This window comes from Oncorhynchus gorbuscha, linkage group LG16 (genome assembly GCF_021184085.1).
Source record: "Oncorhynchus gorbuscha isolate QuinsamMale2020 ecotype Even-year linkage group LG16, OgorEven_v1.0, whole genome shotgun sequence".
Lineage (NCBI taxonomy): Eukaryota > Metazoa > Chordata > Actinopteri > Salmoniformes > Salmonidae > Oncorhynchus > Oncorhynchus gorbuscha.
The window spans coordinates 5,438,494-5,465,626 of NC_060188.1; the positions used below are offsets into that span (position 1 = coordinate 5,438,494).

General features: G+C 46.0%; 1 protein-coding gene across 1 annotated transcript; it reads left to right on the top strand.

The window, feature by feature from the left end:
• Positions 1-190: 190 nt before the first annotated feature.
• LOC123998906 (testis-expressed protein 2-like) lies at positions 191-26,959 on the top strand. Its single transcript, XM_046304131.1, has 12 exons — positions 191-648; positions 11,833-13,476; positions 19,002-19,202; positions 19,325-19,679; positions 19,974-20,187; positions 20,797-20,959; positions 23,206-23,305; positions 23,964-24,105; positions 24,345-24,494; positions 24,759-24,968; positions 25,154-25,274; positions 25,679-26,959. Exons 2-12 carry the CDS (start codon positions 12,118-12,120, stop codon positions 25,820-25,822), a joined length of 3,159 nt encoding a protein of 1,052 aa, XP_046160087.1. The 5' UTR covers positions 191-648; positions 11,833-12,117; the 3' UTR covers positions 25,823-26,959.
• Positions 26,960-27,133: the final 174 nt, after the last annotated feature.

The window sequence follows — 27,133 nt, forward strand, 5'->3', positions numbered from 1 at the left end:
TTTGAGAGGCTGACCAAAACACGTGTGAGTGAAGATCCTATCCTGTAGACAAGTGTGACAGTATTTTAATACTGAGCCGAAAACAACATAGGTGCTGCTGTACGACTGTTTTAATCTGGATTAGTGTTTCTCTCCCAGGACTCTAATAATCCGATTATTCAGAGTTCGCTTGGCGCTTCTTCAAGGGGAGAAGATGATGGAGACGCGAAGCAAGGGCTCCTCGGTTATATGGCGGTGTCTCGGCGCATACCGTTACTGTTCATGCTGGTTCAGGCGATCTGCACTTCTGAAGTGAGGCTACGAGAGGCTATCCGTGCTATTAAATCGATTGGAAGTTTTTTTCTACGTCATGCAAAGCAAATCGAACGCGTCCCTATGCAAAACGTGAGCAAAGTTATTTTAACAGGGTTTCTATTCTAGTCAGTCCACTGCAGTGCATCCCTGTGCAGTATTCGGACATATAGAATGCTGCGCTCTGCTCTGCAGTCAGACTGCGGCTTTGACAGAGTTTTGAGAGCGAAATCGAAAGACAACTGAATTTAATGAGAGTGACTTGGGTCTTTTTCCATACCTGTCAATCAACGGGGATAGCGGTATCGACTATAGCCTACATTATGGGTCCTTCATTGTCGTTTTGATGGTGTTCAGGTGAGTAGCCCTAAATTCGAGTGGGTAGGCTATGTTTTGACATCGCCAAAGATATTGAAATAAATATATGTTTTATCAACAAAATATAGGCCTTTGTTTAGCAGTTATTTAGCCTACATGGCTGAGCCCTGAAATTGGACTTGAATTAGCCCATATTGAAGTTTGATCATGTTTACATTTTCCATGTAGGCCTGTAGACGTTTGAATAACAAAAACGAATTATAAATTACATTTATACCTATGGGTGTCATGGGAATAATAACCAAAACCAAAACACAATATGTCTGATGCAACCGGTGGATAAACACTCATCAACCACTTTTGTGTGTAGCCTTATGCCCTAATGTCAGGACAGCTTTATTGTTCTCCAGGATAATCCCATCAGATTATTTGTCTGATGTAGGAATAGGATGCCCATCAATTAGACATAATTCGTTTAATCCAGACTTAGTTAGATTTCTCTGCCTGCCTGCCCTCCTGCCAGGGCCCCACATTAAGAGGCCTACACAGGCATGCACAGGTCAGGTAAGGACAGTGGTGTTTAGTTTATCAGGATCCCCGTAAACTACTAAAAATGCAGCAGCTTCTCTTCCTGGGATCCACATAAAACATACAAATACAGGGCCTTCAGAAAGTATTCATATGTATTTTGTTGTGTTACAGCCTGAATTCAAAATGAATTACATCTATTTTTTCTCTCTCAGCCATCAACACACTCCCCCATAATTACGAAGTAAAAACATGCTTTACATTTTCCGGGCACATTGTTTCATGAAGAAATACATAAATACTCTATCTCATTTAAATAGTATTCACACCCCTGAGTCAATACATGTTAGAATCACATTTGGCAGCGATTAAATCTTTGCAAACCAGGGTTGTACAATATTTGTGCACATTATTCTTTAAAAATTCTTCAAGCTCTGTTAAATTGGTTGTTGATCGTTGCTAGACAGCCATAGATTTTTAAGACGATTTAAGGTCAAAACTGTAACTAGGCCACTCAGAAACATTCAATGTCGTCTTGGTAAGAAGCTCCAGTGTATATTTGGCCTTGGGTTTTAGGTTATTATCCTGCTGAAAGGTGAATTTGTCTTCCAGTGTCTGGTGGAAAGCAGACTGAACCAGGTTTTCCTCTAGGATTTTGCCTGTGCTTAGCTCTATTCTGTTGTTGTTTTTTTTATCCTAAAAAAGTTATTGCCAATGACAAAAAGTTATTGCCAATGACAAGTATACCCATAACATGATGCAGCCACCATCATGCTTGAAAATATGAAGAGTGGTACTCAGTGATGTGTTCTATTGGATTTTCCCCAAACATAACGCTTTGTATTCAGGACATAAAGTACATTTCTTTGCCATATTTTTTGGCAGTTTTACTTTGGAGCCTTATTGCAAAGAGAATGCATGTTTTGAAATATTTTTATTCTGTACAGGCTTCTTTCTTTTCACTATGTCATTTAGGTTAGTATTGTGGAGTAACTACAATGTTGTTGATCCATCTTCAGTTTTCTCCTATCACAGTCATTAAACTCTGTAATGGTTTTAAAGTCACCATTGGCGTCATGGTGAAATCCCTGAGCGGTTTTCTTCCTCTCCGGCAACTGTGTTCAGAAAGACGCCGTATATTTGTAGTGAGTGGGTGTAGTAGTACACCATCCAAAGTGTAACTTCCCCATGCTCAAATAAATATTACATTTCAGCTTTTTCTTCTTCTTCCCATCTGCCAATACGTGCCCTTCTTTGCGAGGCATTGGAAAACCACCCCGGTCTTTGTGGTTGAGTATGTGTTTGACATTCAATGCTCAACTGAGGGACCTTACAGATCATTTTATTTTATGCGGGGTACAGAGATGAGATAGTCATAAAAAAATCACGTCAAACATTATTGCACACAGAGTGAGTCCATGCAACTTATTAAGTGACTTGTTAAGCACATTTTCACTCCTGAATTTATTTAGGCTTACCATAACAAAGGGCTTGAATACTTATTGACTCAAGACATTTCAGATTTAAATTTTTTATTAATTTGTAAAGATTTATAAAATATAATTCCATTTGGACATTATGGGGTATAGTGTGTAGGCCAGCGACAAAACAATCTCAATATAATCCATTTTGAATTCAGGCTGTAACACCTCAAGATGTAGAAGAAGGTAAGGTGTGTGAATACTTCCTGAAGGCTCTGTACATGACAAAGTACAGAACAGATAGACGAGGACATGAAATAACATTGTATATACAATATATACACAACAAAAATACTATTTACACACTATTATTACATACTCATATTCTTATATACAGTTCAATTAGATCTTTAGAAAGAGGAGAGGAAGCTGTGATACAATATATATATATATTTTGGACTAAGTTTAATCTGAAACATCTGGACACAGAGTTGAGGGGAGGAGAGGAGGGGAGCAAGCTGCCCAGTAAGTATGCCAGAGGTGGCCTAGCTGCTTTGGTCTCTGTAAACTCATCGAAGTCAGTCCTCTTACATTACTTCTCCTGAAATCAACTATTCACCTTGGTCTCCTATCTCTTCCCTGGACAGTCACCCATAGAGGACAGTAGTCAACTTTTCACCTTGGTCTCCTATCTCTTCCCATGGACAGTCACCCATAGGACAGAGGACAGTAGTCAACTTTTCACCTTGGTCTCCTATCTCTTCCCATGGACAGTCACCCATAGAGGACAGTAGTCAACTTTTCACCTTGGTCTCCTATCTCTTCCCATGGACAGTCACCCATAGAGGACAGTAGTCAACTTTTCACCTTGGTCTCCTATCTCTTCCCATGGACAGTCACCCATAGAGGACAGTAGTCAACTTTTCACCTTGGTCTCCTTTCTCTTCCCATGGACAGTCACCCATAGAGGACAGTAGTCAACTATTCACCCTGGTCTCCTGTCCTTGTTCAACACACCACATCGATACAGTATGCATAGCGTTCTAATCAATATGACCATTTTCTCACACGATACTGCAGAAACAGTGCTGTTACACATTGACTGTGGCTAACCAGGTGTAGGTGAGAATTGCAGATAACCTTGACAGACGATGGCTGTCAGAGTTGCAGTAGGCCTATAGATCCAGCCTGTACACAAACGGAATACTACTCATACCAACTAAAAATAGTACATGTTTTCGTTAATGTATTAATTATGTATCTTCTTATAATGATGAATAAAGAATTGAAGCATGCATTCTTTTTAGTCCGTATGGCTAACTCACTACCCACAGAATTCCATGGACCCATATCAGTGCCTGTGGCTGCAGTTTCAGTTTCTACTAAACCTGTCCACTAAGGAGTATGTCTGAAATGCTGCCAAACGTTTGCTGACTCAAGGATTTCGAAGGTAGAGAGTTTTTACTATCCCTGTCAGTGTGGATTGATCTAGATTGACTGTGAAGTCAAAATTGATTAAGATAATGCCATTGGTATCTGTTATAGATTAGACCCATGTCTAGGCTCTCACATCAGCCTGATTGTATACAGTGGTTCAGTATGAAAGGCTAAAGGTTCTCAATCTCAATTGGTTCTATCCTGATTCCTCTTTTCCTCTGTCCTTGTCTCCTTCTCAAAGCACATTAGAGCAGGATATATGTATTTTTTCAAGGGGATAGGTCAGCTATCATTTCCAATCCCCTTTTTATATATATAGACTACCGTTCAAAAGTTTGGGGTCACTTAGAAATGTCCTTGTTCTTTAAAGAAAAGCACATGTTTTGTCCATTAAAATAACATCAAATTGATCAGAAATACAGTGTAGACATTGTTAATGTTGTAAATGACCATAGTAGCTAGAAACGGCTGACTTTTCATGGAATGTCTATATGGCTTTTTTTTGCAACTCTGCCTAGAAGGCCAGCATCCCGGAGTCACCTCTTCACTGTTGACGTTGAGACTGGACAGAGGAACTCTGCCTAGAAGGCCAGCATCCCGGAGTCACCTCTTCACTGTTGACGTTGAGACTGGACAGAGGAACTCTGCCTAGAAGGCCAGCATCCCGGAGTCACCTCTTCACTGTTGACGTTGAGACTGGACAGAGGAACTCTGCCTAGAAGGCCAGCATCCCGGAGTCACCTCTTCACTGTTGACGTTGAGACTGGACAGAGGAACTCTGCCTAGAAGGCCAGCATCCCGGAGTCACCTCTTCACTGTTGACGTTGATACTGGACAGAGGAACTCTGCCTAGAAGGCCAGCATCCCGGAGTTACCTCTTCACTGTTGACGTTGAGACTGGTGTTTTGCAGGTACTATTTAATGAAGCTGCCAGTTGAGGACTTGTGAGGCGTCTGTTTCTCAAACTAGGCACTCTAATGTACTTGTCCTCTTGCTCAGTTGTGCACTGGGGCCTCCCACTCCTCTTTCTATTCTGGTTAGAGTCAGTCTGTGCTGTTCTGTGAAGGGAGTAGTACACAGCGCTATAAGAGATCTTCAGTTTCTTGGCAATTTCTCACATGGAATAGCCTTCATATCTCAGAACATTTAATAGACTAATGAGTTTCAGAAGAAGGGTCTTTGTTTCTGGCCATTTTGAGCCTGTAATGGAACTCACAAATGTTGATGCTCCAGATACTCAACTAGTCTAAAGAAGGACAGTTTTATTGCTTTTTAATCAGAACAACAGTTTTCAGCTGTGCTAACATATTTGCAAAAGGGTTTTCTAATGATCAATTAGCCTTCTAAAATGATGAACTTGGATTAGCTAATACAACATGCCATTGGAACACAGGAGTGATGGTTGTTGATAATGGGCCTCTGTACTCCTATGTAGATATTCCATTAAAAATCAGCCGTTTCCAGCTACCATAGTCATTTACAACATTAACAATGTCTACACTGCATTTCTGATCAATTTGATGTTATTTTAATGGACAAAAAAATGGCTTTTCTTTAAAAAACAAGGACATTTCTAAGTGACTCAAAAAATGTATAACGGTAGTGTATATTGTATTTATTATTATTATGCCCCTCCCCCATAGTTGGAAAACTAGGTGAAAAACATAACAATTCAAGCAGAAGATCTTATGTTCCTCTCCTTAAATCTTATCCTCCAATGGGTTTTGCAAAGGAGGTAACGAGAGGGACCCGAGGAAACAAAGACATAATTGAGACTCACCCACTGCCAATATCAAAAGTAAAAGAGACAGAACCCAAATGATCCCATCGGCGGAGCAGCAAGAACTGTGGTCTGGGACTGAGGACATCTGATATAGGTACAATATATAGAGCACATTCATAACCACTTTGATATGTATTATGGCACTATAATTGGTTTCCATTCAGCTTTGAATGTGGGACATTTGTTTGGATATATCTGATGTAGTCTGACAAGCAGTGAAAAGGGTGGTTGGTCTATAGAAAGAGAATGAATAGAACGGGCTTGGAACCGCGCTGATCTTGGCAATTTGACTGGTCAATCATTCTACTCATTCTAGGTTAGAACCATATACATAAACCAGTTGTCCTATCTCTATGGTAGAACAGTCAATGTTTCAGATTTAAAGGAGAGGATCACTGTCCCTGTACTCAGGAGTGTCACTGGCCCAGACTTAACATGTTTAACAGAAATAGAAATAGGAAAGATTCTTCCAAATACCCTGGGTCTGGATTATGCGAGCTAAGTAGAGCTTTGCCTGATATTCATTTGTCAGTTATTATATTCTGAGCCCTCACTCAGCATGGTTACTCATTGGAACGCACACTGTCAACTGTCACAACTGTGCCACGGTGTGCTATGACAGTGTGTGTGCATGTACTTTGTGTGTGTGTGTTCAGCCAGTCAGTCACTGTGTAAGCCTATGTATGTGTGTGTAAGCATGCAATGTGTATGTGTGTCTGTCTGGCTATGTGTGTCTGGCAGTGTGTATTCCCTGTGATTCACATCCTAAGTGACATACAGCTTTTAATATGGAGGATTAAAGATAATCCAGTCTGACATGTGACCCATGGTGATGATGGTAACTGTCTCGTTGACATGTGACCCATGGTGATGATGGTAACTGTCTCGTTGACATGTGACTCATGGTGATGATGGTAACTGTCTCGTTGACATGTGACTCATGGTGATGATGGTAACTGTCCTTGTTGGCATGTGACTCATGGTGATGATGGTAACTTTGTCCTCGTTGACATGTGACTCATGGTGATGATGGTAACTTTGTCCTCGTTGGCATGTGACTCATGGTGATGATGGTAACTTTGTCCTCGTTGGCATGTGACTCATGGTGATGATGGTAACTTTGTCCTCGTTGGCATGTGACTCATGGTGATGATGGTAACTTTGTCCTCGTTGGCATGTGACTCATGGTGATGATGGTAACTTTGTCCTCGTTGGCATGTGACTCACGGTGATGATGGTAACTTTGTCCTCGTTGACATGTGACTCATGGTGATGATGGTAACTTTGTCCTCGTTGGCATGTGACTCATGGTGATGATGGTAACTTTGTCCTCGTTGGCATGTGACTCATGGTGATGATGGTAACTGTCTCGTTGACATGTGACTCATGGTGATGATGGTAACTTTGTCCTCGTTGACATGTGACTCATGGTGATGATGGTAACTTTGTCCTCGTTGGCATGTGACTCATGGTGATGATGGTAGCTGCGTCCCTCATCGCACCTTATTTCCTACAAAGTGTATTATTTTTCCCCAGGGCCCTTTTCCCCAGTACTCCGTTTGGGACTCATATGAGGTTCAGCTCTTGAGTTAGCATTAGCATAGCATTAGCATCACCTTCTATTTCTAATCTCCCTATAAGACAATGATTGACAGGTGGAGACAAGTAGGTGAAAGCTTGTTTCACTTTTACAGATTTTCCACTCCGACAGGACTCCCTGATTTCCCTAGGGAGAGTCCATTGAGTTGATTAGGCCTAATGTCAGCAGTGCACCAGGGGTGTGTCAAATGGCAACATTTTCCTTATACAGTGCACTACTATTGACCAGAGCCCTATAGGCCCGGGTCAAAAGTAGTGTACTATATAGGGAAAAAGGCACCATTTAGGACACACTGCAGCACTCAGCGTTCTGGAAGGAAACCAGCTCTGTTTAATGACCACCCGCCCCTCTCTAGAATTTGCATAACCATAGCTGACTGGTTAAATTCATCTTTGACTCATTATGGCAAAATGTACGAGGCTCTTTCCTCGGCTGCAATGTGTCATCAGCTTAACAAACTGTTTGATGATGTGTGTGTGTGCTTTCAATAAACATGGTGTTCTATCGTAGCGGGCTGTCAATGTGTGTCTAGAGGCACTCGTCATCCTCCGCAGTGTTTGGAATGTCTATTTTCCTCTCTCTCTCTAAGACACACACACATACACACCCGCAACACACAATCCGTGTGTAAACCTGTAATCTGACTGGGGTAATGGTCCATAATGAGAGATTAGGAGTGTCCGCCCTTGGACAACAGTGGGATTAAACCCTAAATTCGTTCACTGTCCTACTTCTCAGATTAATCCAGAAAGTGAAGGGACTCACCAATGTTGGAATCTCTCTCTTTCTCTCTCTGTAGGACACACACACACACACTCACACACGCGCAAGCATGCACGCAGACATGCACGCAGACATGCACAAGTGCACACTCAAAACAGTTTGCTTCAGAAGGGAACAGCCCACCATGCCGCCTACCACCCACCCATATTCTATTTATATTTACATCCACAGTCAGGGCTGATGCTGCCTGACAGACCAGAGCAGTTCCCCTCTTCACCTAGAGGGAAGGAGGAAAGGAAAAGATAGAGGAGAGGAGAGGAGAGGAGAGGAGAGGAGAGGAGAGGAGAGGAGAGGAGAGGAGAGGAGAGGAGAGGAGAGGAGAGGAGAGAGAGAGGAGAGGAGAGGAGAGAGAGGAGAGGAGAGGAGAGGAGAGGAGAGGAGAGGAGAGGAGAGAAAAAAGGAAAGGGAGGAGAGCGATGGGAAGAGAGGAGATGGTGAGAGGGAAAGGGAGGAGAGCGATGGGAAGAGAGGAGATGGTGAGAGGGAAAGGGAGGAGAGCGATGGGAAGAGAGGAGATGGTGAGAGGGAAAGGGAGGAGAGGGATGGGAAGAGAGGAGATGGTGAGAGGGAAAGGGAGGAGAGCGATGGGAAGAGAGGAGATGGTGAGAGGGAAAGGGAGGAGAGGGTGATAAGGAAGAATAGAGGAGATAGTGAGAGGGAAAGGGAGGAGAGCGATGGGAAGAGAGGAGATGGTGAGAGGGAAAGGGAGGAGAGGGATGGGAAGAGAGGAGATGGTGACAGGGAAAGGGAGGAGAGCGATGGGAAGAGAGGAGATGGTGAGAGGGAAAGGGAGGAGAGCGATGGGAAGAGAGGAGATGGTGAGAGGGAAAGGGAGGAGAGTGATGGGAAGAGAGGAGATGGTGAGAGGGAAAGGGAGGAGAGCGATGGGAAGAGAGGAGATGGTGAGAGGGAAAGGGAGGAGAGCGATGGGAAGAGAGGAGATGGTGAGAGGGAAAGGGAGGAGAGCGATGAGAAGAGAGGCGATGGTGAGAGAGAAAGGGAGGAGAGCGATGGGAAGAGAGGCGATGGTGAGAGGGAAAGGGAGGAGAGCGATGGGAAGAGAGGAGATGGTGAGAGGGAAAGGGAGGAGAGGGTGATAAGGAAGAATAGAGGAGATAGTGAGAGGGAAAGGGAGGAGAGCGATGGGAAGAGAGGAGATGGTGAGAGGGAAAGGGAGGAGAGGGATGGGAAGAGAGGAGATGGTGAGAGGGAAAGGGAGGAGAGCGATGGGAAGAGAGGAGATGGTGACAGGGAAAGGGAGGAGAGCGATGGGAAGAGAGGAGATGGTGAGAGGGAAAGGGAGGAGAGCGATGGGAAGAGAGGAGATGGTGACAGGGAAAGGGAGGAGAGCGATGGGAAGAGAGGAGATGGTGAGAGGGAAAGGGAGGAGAGCGATGGGAAGAGAGGAGATGGTGAGAGGGAAAGGGAGGAGAGGGTGATAAGGAAGAATAGAGGAGATAGTGAGAGGGAAAGGGAGGAGAGCGATGGGAAGAGAGGAGATGGTGAGAGGGAAAGGGAGGAGAGCGATGGGAAGAGAGGCGATGGTGAGAGGGAAAGGGAGGAGAGCGATGGTAAGAGAGGAGATAGTGAGAGAGAAAGGGAGAGAGATGGGAAGAGAGATGGTGAGGGGAAAGGGAGGAGATGGGAAGAGAGGAAATGGGAGAGGGAAAGGGAGGAGAGAGCGATGGGAAGAGAGGAGATGGTGACAGAGGAAAGGGAGGAGAGGGGATGGGAGAGAGGAGATGGTGAGAGGGAAAGGGAGGAGAGGGATGGGAAGAGAGGAGATGGTGAGAGGGAAAGGGAGGAGAGGGATGGGAAGAGAGGAGATGGTGAGAGGGAAAGGGAGGAGAGGGATGGGAAGAGAGGAGATGGTGAGAGGGAAAGGGGAGAGGGATGGGAAGAGGATGGGAAGAAAGGGAGGAGATGGGAAGAGAGGAGATTGTGACAGGGAAAGGGAGGAGAGGGTGATAAGGAAGAAGAGAGGAGCGAGAAGAGATGGACGTGGACGAGACAGGAAGGGAGAGGAAAAGAAAAGAAACAAACAAAATGATAGAGAAGAGGAGAAGGGGCTGAACCTAAAGCCATTAGTCAGGGACAGGGCACTCTAGTGTTTGATGGTGTGGGGGGAACAGTCTGTCTAGTGTTGGATGGTGTGGGAGGTGCAGTTTGTCTAGTGTTGAATGGTGTGGGGGTAACAGTCTGTCTAATGTTGGATGGTGTGGGGGGAACAGTCTGTCTAGTGTTGGATGGTGTGGGAGGTGCAGTTTGTCTAGTGTTGAATGGTGTGGGGGTAACAGTCTGTCTAATGTTGGATGGTGTGGGGGGAACAGTCTGTCTAGTGTTGGATGGTGTGGGGGGGGACAGTCTGTCTAGTGTTGGATGGTGTGGGAGGGGAACAGTCTGTCTAGTGTTGGATGGTGTGGGGGGAACAGTCTGTCTAGTGTTGAATGGTGTGGGGGGAACAGTCTGTCTAGTGTTGGATGGTGTGGGGGGAACAGTCTGTCTAGTGTTGGATGGTGTGGGGGAAACAGTCTGTCTTGTGTTGGATGGTGTGGGGGGAACAGTCTGTCTAGTGTTGAATGGTGTGGGGGGTCTGTCTAGTGTTGGATGGTGTGGGGGGTACAGTCTGTCTAGTGTTGCATGGTGTGGGGGGGGGTCTGTCTAGTGTTGGATGGTGTGGGGGGTACAGTCTGTCTAGTGTTGGATGGTGTGGGGGTACAGTCTGTCTAGTGTTGGATGGTGTGGGGGAAACAGTCTGTCTAGTGTTGAATGGTGTGGGGGTAACAGTCTGTCTAATGTTGGATGGTGTGGGGGGAACAGTCTGTCTAGTGTTGGATGGTGTGGGGGGGGGACAGTCTGTCTAGTGTTGGATGGTGTGGGAGGGGAACAGTCTGTCTAGTGTTGGATGGTGTGGGGGGAACAGTCTGTCTAGTGTTGAATGGTGTGGGGGAACAGTCTGTCTTGTGTTGGATGGTGTGGGGGGAACAGTCTGTCTAGTGTTGGATGGTGTGGGGGAAACAGTCTGTCTTGTGTTGGATGGTGTGGGGGGAACAGTCTGTCTAGTGTTGAATGGTGTGGGGGGAACAGTCTGTCTAGTGTTGAATGGTGTGGGGGAAACAGTCTGTCTGGTGTTGGATGGTGTGGGGGGTACAGTCTGTCCAGTGTTGGATGGTGTGGGGGAAACAGTCTGTCTAGTGTTGGATGGTGTGGGGGGGGGCAGTCTGTCTAGTGTTGAATGGTGTGTGGGGGGGAACAGTCTGTCTAGTGTTGGATGGTGTAGGGGGAAACAGTCTGTCTAGTGTTGAATGGTGTGGGTGGTACAGTCTGTCTAGTGCTGTACGGTGTGGGGTGTGGGGGGGGACAGTGTCAGATACCCAGGATGAAGAAACGTGCAGGGCGCTATGTCCCAGACACGGATGCTATGTCCCAGACACGGATGCTATGTCCCAAATGGCACCCTGTAGGGAATATGGTTCCACTTGGGACACAACCTCTACTGTCCTCCTTCAGGGATGTGTGTGTGTGTGTGTATGATTAACATCCATCATCCTCAACCAGGGTGATGTTACTAAAATGAGTGTATTCTTACGTTATATAACATTTTTGATTGATGTTTGATGAATAGGAAAATATCACTCAATGTCGCCTTTCTTTCTTCCCCATGTCTCCAGAGTCCTGTGGTTGAGTGACGACTCAGACTGGGGAAGAGAATGCTACTCACCGTGCAGCACCCACTGAGCCCCAGCACCACCCCAGCACCATGTCTTACTACCCTACAGCCAACCACTGTGTTTGGGGGACCACGTCTCCATAGCTACAGCAGCTAAATATACACATCTTCAATACATGAAAACTGAGAGAGGGATGGAACCATATTTCAGATTGAATGTGAGTACTGTGCATATTAAGTAACAAACACAGTCTTACAAACTGTCAGAGGCAGAGAGAAGAACAGCATGGAGGACAGTGAGCTTATCTTTCTGGAGCGCCATGATGAGGGCGAGGGCCCTACCGTGGCCTTCTCCAAAGACAAGCCTGGAGTCAGGGAGGGTCCTACCGTGGTCTTCTCCAAAGATAAGCCTGGAGTCAGGGAGGGCCCTACAGTGGTCTTCTCCAAAGACAAGACTGGAGTCATGGAGGCCAGGGACAGTAGGCCCGACTCAGGCCTGGGGCTAGGTTTGGGGCTGGAGCCAGGCCAGGGACGCCGCTCCTCGGGCTTCCACATCCCCCTCTCCCCCTCCTCTCCGGGCTCCCTGGCTGACCTGGCCATGGCCTCGTCACCACCCCCCGGCCTGGTGAAGTCCTCCTCCACAGAGCTGCAGACCAAAGAGACTGGTTCCTTGAGAAGCTCCAAACCCCTCCTCAGCCTGGTCAAGTCCCTCTCCACCGAGATCTCCCACCTCGAGCCCGAGGTCTACCTCTCCAAGTCGGACTCCAAGCTCCACATGCACCCCTGGAAGCAGTTCACCCAGACCCAACCCAAGCTCCAGGAGGCTGGTTTTGGGAATGATAGCTGGATGGCACCCCCGTCCCCCGTTTCACCCACGGAGCCCAAAGGAAGTTCCCTGATGACCGAGTTCGAGGACACGCGGAGGAAGTTCTCGGAGGCCATACAGGACCCCATGAGCATGTGGGGTAAAATGATGGGGGACGAGTCGAGCTCGGGGAGCCCCAAACAGAAGGTGTCTGGGGGGGTCGGGGAATCACCTGCCTCCTTTGGTAGCTGTGGAGGTGGTGGGAGTGGGACCCCATTGAACATTGAAGATGGGAGCACAGAGACACAAGTAAGATACAGACGTGGAACAGACAGTGAACTGGGTGTGTGTGAAACCCCACTAAGGAGACCCAGGAAGGGCCTTCTGAAGCCCTCACTTTCCCCAGAGCACCATAGCCAGCTGGGGGATAGCCTCTACGAGATCTGCACCAACGGAGACCTCATCCAGGTGGTAGAGGTCCAGGGGGTCGGAACCAGTGGAGCTGGTACCAGAGGTCAGCATCGAGGAACCCATCCCCAGGCTCGAGGCAGGATTCCTGGGGTTCCTGTAGCCTCAGTGCCTGTCCGCTGGCTCTTGTTTGTGGGCGTACTTGCCTATGGCTTCTTTGTGCTCCCTCTGCCCTCCTATGTGACTGGGCTGTCCCTGGGGATAGCATGTGGGTTCCTGTTAGGGTTGGTGGTGGTCCTGGTGTTAACGCCACGTCCGCGCTCCAGATCTTTGCCCCCCTGGGGCACTACAGGGGCCCGGTGGTCCCAAGACAACAGCCTGCTGCCCTCGGACCCTGTTGGTGGGCTGCACACAGATGCAGAAGTCCTGGAGGTGAGTTTGAGGATATGGGAGTGGTCACACACACAAGTAACATAGATAGAGTTACAGTAGGACAACACAGACAGATGGACGGACGGACAGATTGTCATAGACAGACAGACAGACAGACAGACAGACAGACAGACAGACAGACAGACAGACAGACAGACAGACAGACAGACAGACAGACAGACAGACAGACAGGCAGGCAGGCAGGCAGGCAGGCAGGCAGGCAGGCAGGCAGACAGACAGACAGACAGACAGACAGACAGACAGACAGACAGACAGACAGACAGACAGACAGACAGACAGACAGACAGACAGACAGACAGACAGACAGACAGGCAGGCAGACAGGCAGATGGTCAGCCCTTAAAAATACAAAGAAAACAGGCTTTCATCAATTTTTTTATATTTTTATAGTTGATACATTTCTGTCTCATGAACCAAAGCACGAGCCACATGCTGTATGGTAACAATCATTACTACTGTCTTGGTCTCTATAGAGTGGAGGAGTAGAGACCTTTGTTTCTGTGAATGGGTGAGTGAATGAGGCCAGGTGCTGATTAGAGAGGATAGTGAGAACTGAGGGGCTTAGAGCCATGGGGCTGCTTCCGCAATAGCAGCCTATTCCCTTTGTAGTGCACTACTTTTGACCAGGGCTCTGTTAAAAGGTTGTGCACCACATAGGGGATAGGATGTCATTTGGGACACATACCATCTCCCTCAGTTGTAGCCCATGTAGTTCCTGTACATCCTCTGCCCCTTGGCCTTTGATTAGTAAGGAATGAGGGGCTTATAGCCGCCCGGTCCAGATAGATCCCATGTCAGTCTACTGTAGCCCAGGAAGTCCCTGTGTTCCCTCTGGCCCTTGGCCTTCTTGAGCTGGAGCTACGCAGTGCTAATAACCCCCAGAGCCCAGTTTAAAACCCTCTGTATCTAGGCCAGTTGACTTGCTAGTCTGATGGATTGATTGTGGATTGGTTGTGGTTTAACGTCTGTCTATCCTCGTGGCAGACCTGTGTTGTCACTCTGTGCTTTGTATCGTGTCCCATCTCCCAGTCCATTAGCTGTAGCAGCTGTGATATTTCTGTCTTGATTAATTCAGTTTGCTCTAAGCTGAACCCAAGACATAAGAAACACAAATTAGCTCAGTAGAACACTACAAAACAGTCAAATTAGGTTGAAGCTTTTAAGGCTATAAGCCAATACAATGTTGCATGCTGCATTCAGTGTTGTATTTCAGTTTACAGTATGCATGTATACAACTTAGTACATAAAATGCAAGTATCTGTATTTGTATTTATTAATAATTATTTATACAAATGTAAAAACATTACAATACATTCACAGACCGTGTGCCCTCAGGCCCCTACTCCACCACTACCACATATTTACAGTACAAAATCCATGTGTACGTGTGTGTGTATAGTGTGTATGCCATCGTGTGTGTGTGTGTGTGTGTGTGTGTGTGTGTGTGTGTGTGTGTGTGTGTGTGTGTGTGTGTGTGTGTGTGTGTGTGTGTGTGTGTGTGTGTGTGTGTGTGTGTGTGTGTGTGTGTGTGTGTGTGTGTGTGTGTGTGTGTGTGTGTGTGTATGTGCCTATGTTTGTGTTGCTTCACAGTCCCCGCTGTTCCATAACGTGTATTTTAATCAGTTTTTTAAAATGTAATTTTACTGCTTGCATGAGTTACTTGATGTGGAATAGAGTTCCATGTAGTCATGGCTCTATGTAGTCTGTTCTGGACTTGGGGACTGTGAAGAGACCTCTTGTGGCATGTCTTGTGAGGTATACATGGGTGTCCGAGCTGTGCGCCAGTAGTTCAAACAGACAGCTTGGTGCATTCGACATAAATAAATACAAGCAGTGATGAAGTCAATCTCTCTTCCTCTTTGAGAAAGGAGAGATTGACATGCATATTATTAATATTAGCTCTCCAGCCGTGCTGCCCTGTTCTGCACTAATTGCAATTTTCCTAAATCCTTTTTTGTGGCACCTGACCACACGACTGAACAGGTGCGACAAAACTAGGACCTGCCTTGTTGACAGTGCTGTTAAGAAGGTAGAAACTAGGGCCTGTAGGACCTGCCTTGTTGACAGTGCTGTCAAGAAGGTAGAAACTAGGGCCTGTAGGACCTGCCTTGTTGACAGTGCTGTCAAGAAGGTAGAAACTAGGGCCTGTAGGACCTGCCTTGTTGACAGTGCTGTCAAGAAGGTAGAAACTAGGGCCTGTAGGACCTGCCTTGTTGACAGTGCTGTCAAGAAGGTAGAGCAGCGCTTTGTCATGGACATACTTCTCCCCATCTTAGTTACTGTTGTATCAATATGTTTTGACCATGACTGTTTACAATCCAGGGTTACTCCAAGCAGTTTAGTCACCTCAACTTGCTCAATTTCCACATGATTTATTACAAGATTTAGTTGAGGTTTATGGTTTAGTGAATGATTTGTCCCAAATACAATGCTTTAAGTTTTAGAAATATTGAGGACTAACTTATTCCTACCACACACTCTTTGTTAAGTGTTGCAGTCATTTCAGCCGCTGTGGTAGCTGACATGTATAATATTGAGTCATCTGCATACATAGACACTCTGGCTTTCCTCAAAGCCAGTGGCAATTCATTAGTAAAGATTGAAAAAAGGTAAGGGCCTTGACAGCTGCCTTGGGGAATTCCTGATTCTACTGGATTATGTTGGAGAGGCTTCCATTAAAGAACACCCTCTATGTTCTGTTAGACAGGTAACTCTTTATCCACAATATAGCACATGGTGTAAAGCCATACCACATACGTTTTGCCAGCAGCAGACTATGATCGATCATTTCAAAGGCCGCACTGAAGTCTAACAAAACAGCCCCCACAATCTTTTTATTATCAATTTCTGTGTGTCTTCCAAGTCCAGTAGGTGAACAATCAGACATGCCAGACAAGCAGATGAATGTCACAGCGTGACTACGTTACCTAAGCTCTAAGCCCGAGTTCTGCCTCAGAGGAACAGAAACGTACCTGATTCACACTGTAGGGCCGACCCAACCTGTACTGGTCTGGCTTGAATATTTTATTTTCATATTGTTCTTTCCAGCGTGGTTGCAGGAACTATGATGGAGGTGTAACCATGCTTGTCCAGTACAGCTCCACTTGGCTCAGTAGTGTAAAATGGTAGTAGAGAGCTGCCCCTAGCTCTGGTTTCACTGCCGTAGATTTGACTACAGGTAAATCACGGCGCTCAATAACCAATGAGTATTCAGGTAATACTAGGAAGGGTTATACTAGAACAATTACAGCAGGGAAGGAAGACAGATTTGGGACAGATTTGCTGACTGTCAAAGTTAACTGCCACAATATCTGACAACAAAAGAATGTCAATGTACATATCACCTTTAAGAGAAATTCATGGTAAGCAACTGCAAACAACAACAGCAAAAGTAAACATCAGTGAACAGCTGTGACTGTCCAAGTGAACACAATGTAAGAAAGTGAAAATAAGGTGAGTTTATTAGAGTGAGAGAAAAACACTAACCAACAAAAAAAGCTCACCAGACAATAACCCAGAGCACGAGAGGCAGTCTCCTGTGATAGATAAGACATGTATAGAGGCAGTCTCCTGTGATAGATAAGACATGTATAGAGCCAGTCTCCTGTGATAGATAAGACATGTATAGAGGCAGTCTCCTGTGATAGATAAGACATGTATAGAGGCAGTCTCCTGTGATAGATAAGACATGTATAGAGCCAGTCTCCTGTGATAGATAAGACATGTATAGAGGCAGTCTCCTGTGATAGATAAGACATGAATAGAGGCAGTCTCCTGTGATAGATAAGACATGTATAGAGCCAGTCTCCTGTGATAGATAAGACATGTATAGAGGCAGTCTCCTGTGATAGATAAGACATGTATAGAGGCAGTCTCCTGTGATAGATAAGACATGTATAGAGGCAGTCTCCTGTGATAGATAAGACATGAATAGAGGCAGTCTCCTGTGATAGATAAGACATATATAGAGCCAGTCTCCTGTGATAGATAAGACATGTATAGAGGCAGTCTCCTGTGATAGATAAGACATGTATAGAGGCAGTCTCCTGTGATAGATAAGACATGTATAGAGACAGTCTCCTGTGATAGATAAGACATGTATAGAGGCAGTCCCCTGTGATAGATAAGACATGTATAGAGGCAGTCTCCTGTGATAGATAAGACATGTATAGAGCCAGTCTCCTGTGATAGATAAGACATGTATAGAGGCAGTCTCCTGTGATAGATAAGACATGTATAGAGCCAGTCTCCTGTGATAGATAAGACATGTATAGAGGCAGTCTCCTGTGATAGATAAGACATGTATAGAGGCAGTCTCCTGTGCTAGATAAGACATGTATAGAGGCAGTCTCCTGTGATAGATAAGACATGTATAGAGGCAGTCTCCTGTGATAGATAAGACATGTATAGAGGCAGTCTCCTGTGATAGATAAGACATGTATAGAGGCAGTCTCCTGTGATAGATAAGACATGTATAGAGGCAGTCTCCTGTGATAGATAAGATATGTATAGAGCCAGTCTCCTGTTATAGATACGACATGTATAGAGGCAGTCTCCTATGATAGATAAGACATGTATAGAGCCAGTCTGCTGTGATAGATAAGACATGTATAGAGGCAGTCTCCTGTGATAGATAAGACATGTATAGAGCCAGTCTCCTGTGATAGATAAGACATGTATAGAGCCAGTCTCCTGTGATAGATAAGACATGTATAGAGCCAGTCCCCTGTGATAGATAAGACATGTGTAGAGGCAGTCTCCTGTGATAGATAAGACATGTATAGAGGCAGTCTCCTGTGATAGATAAGACATGTGTAGAGGCAGTCTCCTGTGATAGATAAGACATGTATAGTTGCAGTTCCCTGTGATAGATAAGACATGTGTAGAGGCAGTCTCCTGTGATAGATAAGACATGTGTAGAGGCAGTCTCCTGTGATAGATAAGACATGTGTAGAGGCAGTCTCTGGTGATAGATAAGACATGTGTAGAGGCAGTCTCCTGTGATAGATAAGACATGTATAGTTGCAGTTCCCTGTGATAGATAAGACATGTATATCCTGTGATAGATACAATGCATTTGGAAAGTATTCAGACCCCTTGACTTTTGAAAAATCTTGTGAAGTTCCCGCCTTATTCTAAAATCGATTAAATAAAACAATGTCCTCATCAATCTACACACAATACTCCATAATGACAAAGAGAAAACAGTTTTTTATAAATGTTTGCAAATATATTAAAACTAAAAAACAGAAGTAAAAACAGCACAGAAGTATTCAATAAAATAAAGAGAGTGTCGCGCCTCTACCTCTTATGGTGTCCACCTCTTCTCCTGCTGTTGGAGCACGGAAACCCCATTTTTCCTCTTAGGGAAAGTGTTGGGTGAAATGCTGTTGTTCACGGTAAGACTCTATGGGCCCTGGTCAAAAGGAGTGCACTATATAGAGAATAGGGTGACATTCCAGACACAACCCAAACCTGTACTATAACATCCTCCATGCATTCTAGGGCTGGATGAACGAGATGCCCGTGTACGACCCAGAGACCTACCACCCGTTGCTCACCCACTCTGTGTATGCCACCCTGGAGGGCAGCCGCCTACGCCTGGCCTACCCCCGCACCAACATCCCCCGACAGGCAGCCTTCGACGAACCGCCCCATGAAGTTGTGTTCCTGCGCTCGCGCTGCTACCAGCTGGCCAACTGCAAGGCCAGTGTCTCCATATAGACATTTGCTTAAGGATTTCTGAAGCATCTAGACTTTATAAAGGGTTTATAAAGGCTTTGTTACAGTAAGTTGTTCATTATTTCTTGTTTCTTATTTCAATCCAGGTCTCCCTGTTGCCTGCTGCCTTGGCACGGAAGAGAGTTTGGAATAAGAAGTACCCTATCTGTATCATACTGGCCGAGGGAGAGGTGGGGAGAGAGGAGGAGGAGGAGAGAGTGGAAGAGGGACAAGAGGAGGAGGAGGAGAGAGTGGAAGAGGGACAAGAGGAGGAGGAGGAGGAGGAGGAGGAGGAGAGGACAGACAAGCAGACACTCCCAGACACACAGACACAGGGCCTCCCCGACACTCTCTACCTTTTTGGTCGTACAGGAAGAGAGAAGGAGGATTGGTTCCAGCACTTCCTGTTAGCCTCGAAGTCAGAGTTCAAGAGCAGCCCAATCAGAGACGTGCCCAAGTCTGGTAAGAAACCGTGCTGCCCCCTACTGACATGGTTGGTTATATCCAAATGGCACCCTATTCCCTGTGGGTCCTGGTCAAAAATAGTGCAAAACATAGGGAATAGGGTGCACACCCTGGACAGAAATCAGTGGTTTGTCATTTTTCATATATAATTAGTATTGAATCCCCCCTCTGTTCCTTACCTCCTCTGCCACTTGACCTGTCCGCCTGTTTTCTTGACTCTCTCACTCACTCTATCTTCCTCCATCTCTCCCCACTTCCTTCCTTCTCTCTCTCCATCTCTCTCTTCCCCAGAGGTGTTATGCAGTGGGAGCTCCAGTATGGACAGTACGGAGCACCTGCCCTCTCTGATTGGCCTGCGTGACCTAGTGGACTATGGCTCCTACATGAGCCGCCTCATTGGCTTAGAGGGTAGCAGTCCCAGCCCCAGCCCCAGCCCCTGCCACAGTGACCAGGGAAGCCCCACAGCCAGGAAGAGGGTACGCTACAAGACTGGACTATTAACCTGGTGGTTCAATGTTGTTTCAATACCAAGAAGTTTATTCTTCCCCATACAGATCTGGTCAAACGTACCACACTACATACAGTATCTGGGTTCTTGACCTCTGAACCGTTAACCATCGTTAAAATCCTTAACATAACTCACACTGATTAGAATACATCAATACAGCCACAGTTACAGTTACAGTCCAGTCAATCTTTGGCCTTGGTGAGAGGAGGATAGATACTGACTGACTCAGCAAGATGCTGTATACATGCTGAGTGGACCAAATGGTTCAGATATCACCTGGCTGGGATATTAATAGGAGCAGTGTACCTGGCTGGGATATTAATAGGAGCAGTGTACCTGGCTGTGTCCTATTCATTGGGCACGGAAGCAAATAACCAAAACGGGGAGGGACCTACCTGAATTTGACTGATTTGTTGTGACTTGTTTGCTGCGGTCTGCACTAAAGAATATGACCCTGGCTTGGCTGGGTGTTCTGTTCTGATGTCCTGTGTGGTGAGCATCTGTTGTAGAGTAGGTAGTAGTGAGATGGGGCCTGATCCTAGATCAGCACGCCTACTGTGAATTTGTTTTGTAAACCGGCTCTGTTCTGTTCTCTCCTCTATCCAGTTCCCCAGTGAGGAGGCATCAGCAGAGGGGGGGCTGCCCAGCAGAGGGCCAACCGGCCTGGGTCAATGCCCTGGTGGGGAGGATCTTCTGGGACTTCCTCCGGGAGAAGTACTGGGTGGACCTGGTGGCCCACAAGATCCAGAAGAAGCTGAGTAAGATCAGGGTGAGTCTGGGAGTTGACGAAGGGGGTGGGGGTTGGGGGGTTTATGAGTAGGTGGGTGGGTGGGTGGGAGTGTTGGTAGATGGATGGATGGGTTCGTGGGTCAGTGGTTGGGTGGGTAGGTAGGTGGGTGGATGGATGAATGGAAAGATGGAGGAAATGTCTGTATTTAAAGAAAATCATATCAATATCCTCCATGTCTCTGCACTACATGGTAAGTCCTATAGAATCCAACTACAGTGCATGATCCTCTCACTCTCACTGAGGCACTGGGTACTGGGGTACTGGGGTACTGGGGGGGCATTGGGGTACTGGGTACGGGGGCACTGGGGTACTGGGTACGGGGGGCACTGGGGCACTGGGGCACTGAGGCACTGGGGTACTGGGGCACTGGGGCACTGGGGCACTAGGGTTCTAAGGTACTGGGGCACTGGGGTAGTGCTCTGTGCTTGTTACTTATACAGTGGGGAGAACAAGTATTTGATACACTGCCGATTTTACAGGTTTTCCTACTTACAAAGCATGTAGAGGTCTGTAATTTTTATCATAGGTACACTTCAAGTGTGAGAGATGGAATCTAAAACAAAAATCCAGAAAATCACACTGAATGATTTTTAATGAATTAATTAGCATTTTATTGCATGACATAAGTATGTGATCACCTACCAACCAGTAAGAATTCCGGCTCTCACAGACCTGTTAGTTTTTCTTTAAGAAGCCCTCCTGTTCTCCACTCATTACCTGTATTAACTGCACCTGTTTGAACACCTGTCTTTTATACAGACCAGAGAGCTGTGTAAGGGTTAAAATTGTAGAGCTGCACAAGGCTGGGATGGGCTACAGGACAATAGGCAAGCAGCTTGGTGAGAAGGCAACAACTGTTTATTAGAAAATGGAAGAAGTTCAAGATGACGGTCAATCACCCTCGGTCTGGGGCTCCATGCAAGATCTCACCTCGTAGGGCATCAATGATCATGAGGAAGATGAGGGATCAGCCCAGAACTACACAGCAGGACCTGGTCAATGACCTGAAGAGAGCTGGGACCACAGTCTCAAAGAAAACCATTAGTAACACACTACGCCGTCATGGATTAAAATCCTGCAGCTCACGCAAGGTCCCCCTACCTCAAGCCAGCGCATGTCCAGTCCCGTTTGAAGTTTGCAATGACCATCTGGATGATCCAGAGGAGGAATGGGAGAAGGTCATGTGGTCTGATGAGACAAATAGAGCTTTTTTGTCTAAACTCCACTCACCGTGTTTGGAGGAAGAAGAAGGATGAGTACAACCCCAAGAACACCATCCCAACTGTGAAGCATGGAGGTGGAAATATCATTCTTTGGGGATGCTTTTCTGCAAAGGGGAGAGGACGACTGCACCGTATTGAGGGGAGGATGGATGGGGCCATGTATCACAAGATCTAGGCCAACAACCTCCTTCCCTCAGTAAGAGCATTGAAGATGGGTCGTGGCTGGGTCTTCCAGCATGACAACGACCCGAAACACACAGCCAGGGCAACTAAGGAGTGGCTCCGTAAGAAGCATCTCAAGGTCCTGGAGTATCCTAGCCAGTCTCCAGACCTGAACCCAATAGAAAATCTTTGGAGGGAGCTGAAAGTCCATATTGCCCAGCGACAGCCCCGAAACCTGAAGGATCTGGAGAAGGTCTGTTTGGAGGAGTGGGCCAAAATCCCTGCTGCAGTGTGTGCAAACCTGGTTAAGAACTACAGGAAAGGTTTCTGTACCAAATATTAAGTTCTGCTTTTCTGATGTATCAAATACTTATGTCATGCAATAAAATGCAAATTAATTACTTAAAAATGATATGTGATTTTCTGGATTTTTGTTTTAGATTCCGTCTCTCACAGTTGAAGTGTACCTATGATAAAAATTACAGACCTCTACATGCTTTGAAAGTAGGAAAGCCTGCAAAATCGGCAGTGTATCAAATACTTGTTCTCCCCACTGTACATCAGTCATACTGTTGAGCACAAGGTCAGATGAGGGCAGCAGGCCATCAACATTGGAGAGTGGAAAGGGGGATGAGAGGAGAGGAGGAGGGTTAATGCCTTGTCAGCTCACTCTATCATGGGCGTCATGTGCTGCAGCTCCCCATTACTTGCTTTTCTCCCGATCACACACACTCACACATGCATGCATGTACACACACACTCCCCACCACACACACACACACACCATGCACACACACGTCCTACATTTTATGAACACCATCATTGTATGTTGTCCTACAGTTGCCGTACTTTGTGAATGAACTGAAGTTGGCTGATCTGGACATGGGTACCTGCATACCTCAGGTGCTCAGCATCTCCAAACCCTCACTGGACCACAGAGGTAGGGTGTGTGTGTGTGAGCATGTGTGCGTGTGTGCGTGTGTGCGTGTGTGCGTGTGTGTGTGTGCGTGTGCGTGTGCGTGTGCGTGTGCGTGTGCGTGTGCGTGTGCGTGTGCGTGTGCGTGTGTGTGTGTGTGTGTGTGTGTGTGTGTGTGTGTGTGTGTGTGTGTGTGTGTGTGGTGCATCTGTATCTTTCCCTTGCTCAGACCACACCCAGTGCTGACTTTATCCAATTTGTGTCTTACTCTAAGTCTAAGTCCCAAATGGCACCCTATTCCCTTTAGAGTTCACTACTTCTGACCAGGTCTGTCACTATAAAGGGAATGGGGTGCCATTCATCCTTAAGCTCCTTCCTATTGTCTTCCTCCGCAGGATTAGCAATCCACTTAACATTGATCTACATACACACACAATAACAAGCTAATGCTACTTCCCATCAGGCTACTATTGTCATTAGTCTCAATTTGCCATATGACACTGAATGACAATACTACATCTGCCACCTCCCTTTCCCTTTATGATAACATGACAACAATAATGGTTGTCTCGAATAGGAAATCATGATTTGATCCAAAATGTATGTGTGTGTGTGTGTGTGCAAATCTCTCACTTCTGTATCACCTTCATAAAGACCTCTCTCTCTCTACCCCTCCCTCCAGGCCTGTGGTTGGAGATGGAGGTGGTGTATACAGGCTGCCTACAGATGACCCTGGAGACGAAGTTGAACCTGTGTAAACTGGGGAAGGAGAAGTCCATTGGGGTGGATGCTGACGGACACATCCCAGAGACCAGCCAAGTAGGGTAAGACCTGATCCCTATGTCCTCGTACACCACAGATCAGCCTGCATCTCAGATACACTGTTTTGGCTCATGCTGTGTGTGTGTTCATGTGTTTGTTGTCTGTATAAAGAAGACAGTATTGTAACCCTGATTACTGATTAGAACGGAGATAGAAGTTGTACCATGACTCATGATGACTCACAATCATTTGGATCCAAATGCAGTATTTAAAGTATTTTGTGTGTGTGTGTGTGTCTCAGCTCCAAGCCCAGGCTGTGTGTATTAGCTGACAGTGATGAGGAGTCCTCCAGTGCCGGCTCGTCTGATGAGGAGGAGGTGCCGCCTACTGAACCCCAGGGAACTCTGGGAGATAAGAGCACAGGCACGCCACCACCACCAGCGACTGATGGGTAAATTGATAGTGTCCCAAACGGCACCCTATTCCCTATGGGCATGGTCAGAAGTAGAAGGAATAACGCTCCATTTGGGACACAGGTCATGACATTTATTTTTTACATTCTTTAATGACAAGTTGTTAACCCTTGTACTGTTTTATTCACTGGATGAGAGACTGTTGTTGTCACTTTAAAGTGAGTTCCAGAGCATTTTTTAAAAGTTTGTAAGTGTTTTTGAAAGAGTGTTTTTATTGAGCTGCGTTTCATCACTCCTCTCAGTGGGAGTGGTGGGAGCACCGGTAGACGGTTCCTGAGGTTCGTGGACAAGATCGCCTCGTCCAAGTACTTCCAGAAGGCCACGGAGAACGAGTACATCAAGAAGAAGATCGCTGAGGTCTCCAACATGCCACTGATGCTCACTGTGGAAGTTCTAGAACTCTCAGGGACTCTGGCTGTCAACATTCCACCTCCCCCTACTGACAGGATATGGTACTACAAGCCTGCTAGCTTTAACCATATGAATAGAATCATTCTAGTTCTGTGGTTTTATATCATTCTATAGATACACTGAACTGAAAGGTACATTTGCTCTTGTTTTTGTTTAAGTCTCAAGCAGGTCTTTCTTACTGTCTTTATTTTTGTCTCCCTGACACTCCCTTTGTCTCCCCCCACAGGTACAGTTTCCGTGTGCCTCCCAGGCTGGACCTGCGTGTGCGTCCCATGCTAGGGGAGAGGGAGGTCACCTTCACACACGTCACAGAGTGGATCGAGAAGAAGCTGAGTCGAGAGTTTCAGGTCAGTCTGTCCTCCACCTGTGAGGTGGTACCTGAACATGACATCATACACGAGACTATCATCATGACATAGTGCTGAGGTCAAGGTTAGCGTATGTCCATGCATGATGATACTGTAGACACAGAATGGTTGTTTGATTCCTGTCTGGACTTCCTGTACTCATAGGTAAGGGGCAGAAGTGTTTGCATCAGCTATTTTCATATCTACACATAGCTTGACTAATACAGTTGTCCCAAATGATGTGTACTACTATAAATCCAATCCCAGCCATCTGGTACCACATCAGTGTTAAGGTGCACCATACAGTGTTATGTTGATCCTGCAAGTTGCTAGGACTTCATCTTCTGTATTGTTATCTATCTATATTTGTTTAGCATTGCTTGTTGTTCTTGCGTCCACTGCAGAAGGAGTTTGTGATGCCCAACATGGATGACCTCTATCTTCCTCTCATGTCCTCCGTACTGGACAACCCTCCAGCAGCCCAGCATTCTCCAGCCCACTCCTCACGCCGCTCCTCCAACGACTCCCAGTACTACGTGTCTGAATAGCGCCTCACTGTGGCAGTGGAAGCAAATAAATGGAAAACCAGTGGGCATGGATCCACAGTGGATTCTGAACAGATAGGGCTTGGTTCAGTCCTAGCTTGTGAGGGATGGTCATAGCGAAGCCTGTGGCAGGCACATACAACATGGCATGACTGGACAGTGGCATGTTCGGAGCAGCAAGAGGGACTGGTATAATCACATAGAGCCTGGAATAGCACCCAGCCCTACTGACTGAACTTAGATAGCACTTTGCAATAGAGAAGTGACCTGCGATAGTCCTGTAATGAACCAGGCTGATGTTTATTGGGATAAGTCTTCTCCATGAGGCAGAACTGAACGATTTCCACTAGATGGAATAGCAAAAATTCTAAATTGGCTGTATTGTAAAAATTAATACACAAAAATGGGCTTTTTGGTCTTAATTCAACTTTATGGTTAACAATACATTTTCAAATCAGATTTTGACTTTGTGGCAGTGCCAGTAAGTGACCACTCTGCATAGCTGCCTCCAGAACAAAATACACTAAGCTGTGTAATGAAGACAGTGAGTGTGTCCCAGTTGGCACCATATATATATCATAGGAGTTTGCAACCATGTTCGATAACATTCCACCAATTCCACTCGTCGTTCACACAAGCCCATTCTCCGCAATTAAGGTGCCACCAACCCCCTGTGCTATATGGTGCACTGCTTTTGACCAGGACCCTGCTATGGTAGTGCACTACATAGGGAATAGGGTGCCATTTTGAATAAAACAGCAACAGGTAGATGCCCATATTCACTTTCCTTCAAATGAACATTACTGGTATGAACGGTCACTGTACGATGACTATGCTGTGATATACTGAATCAGTTTGTCCTCAACTGTTGAAGGTGAACGATGTACTCATGTTGTCCAGTGGGCTGTCCAGAACATTGGTGTGTTACTGGCCTGACAAAATGGACTCCCTGAACAATTCCTATTTTAACAGTGATTGTAGCCCAGAGTAGATTCCTAGATTATTGGTTCTTTATCATGTTCATCAAAATGTACCCCCTCTTCATTCATCAACTAACCGACAATAAAGCATGTAGAAATATACAGGCTATCAAGATATTGTGGGAAAAATAAAACTTCATAAAAATACAGTACAAATACATGATTAAGATATCTAGTGTGTCTTTATTGGTCAATTGCATACAAGGTCCAACTGAAATTTGACTTCCGTTTTAACAGTGAGCCACAAGTGCTCTTGTTTAGCCATCATTTGTTTTGTGTGTGTGTGTGTGTGTGTGTGGGGGGGGGGGGGTGATACATTGAAAGCACAGGGAGT

Excerpts from the sequence above, each read along its gene's own strand:
- LOC123998906 (XM_046304131.1), top strand. The coding sequence starts at position 12,118 with ATGGAGGACAGTGAGCTTATCTTTCTGGAGCGCCATGATGAGGGCGAG. Across the intron at positions 20,960-23,205 it reads AGAAGCTGAGTAAGATCAGG|TTGCCGTACTTTGTGAATGA; the intron begins GTGAGTCTGGGA and ends GTTGTCCTACAG. Across the intron at positions 23,306-23,963 it reads ACCCTCACTGGACCACAGAG|GCCTGTGGTTGGAGATGGAG; the intron begins GTAGGGTGTGTG and ends CCCTCCCTCCAG.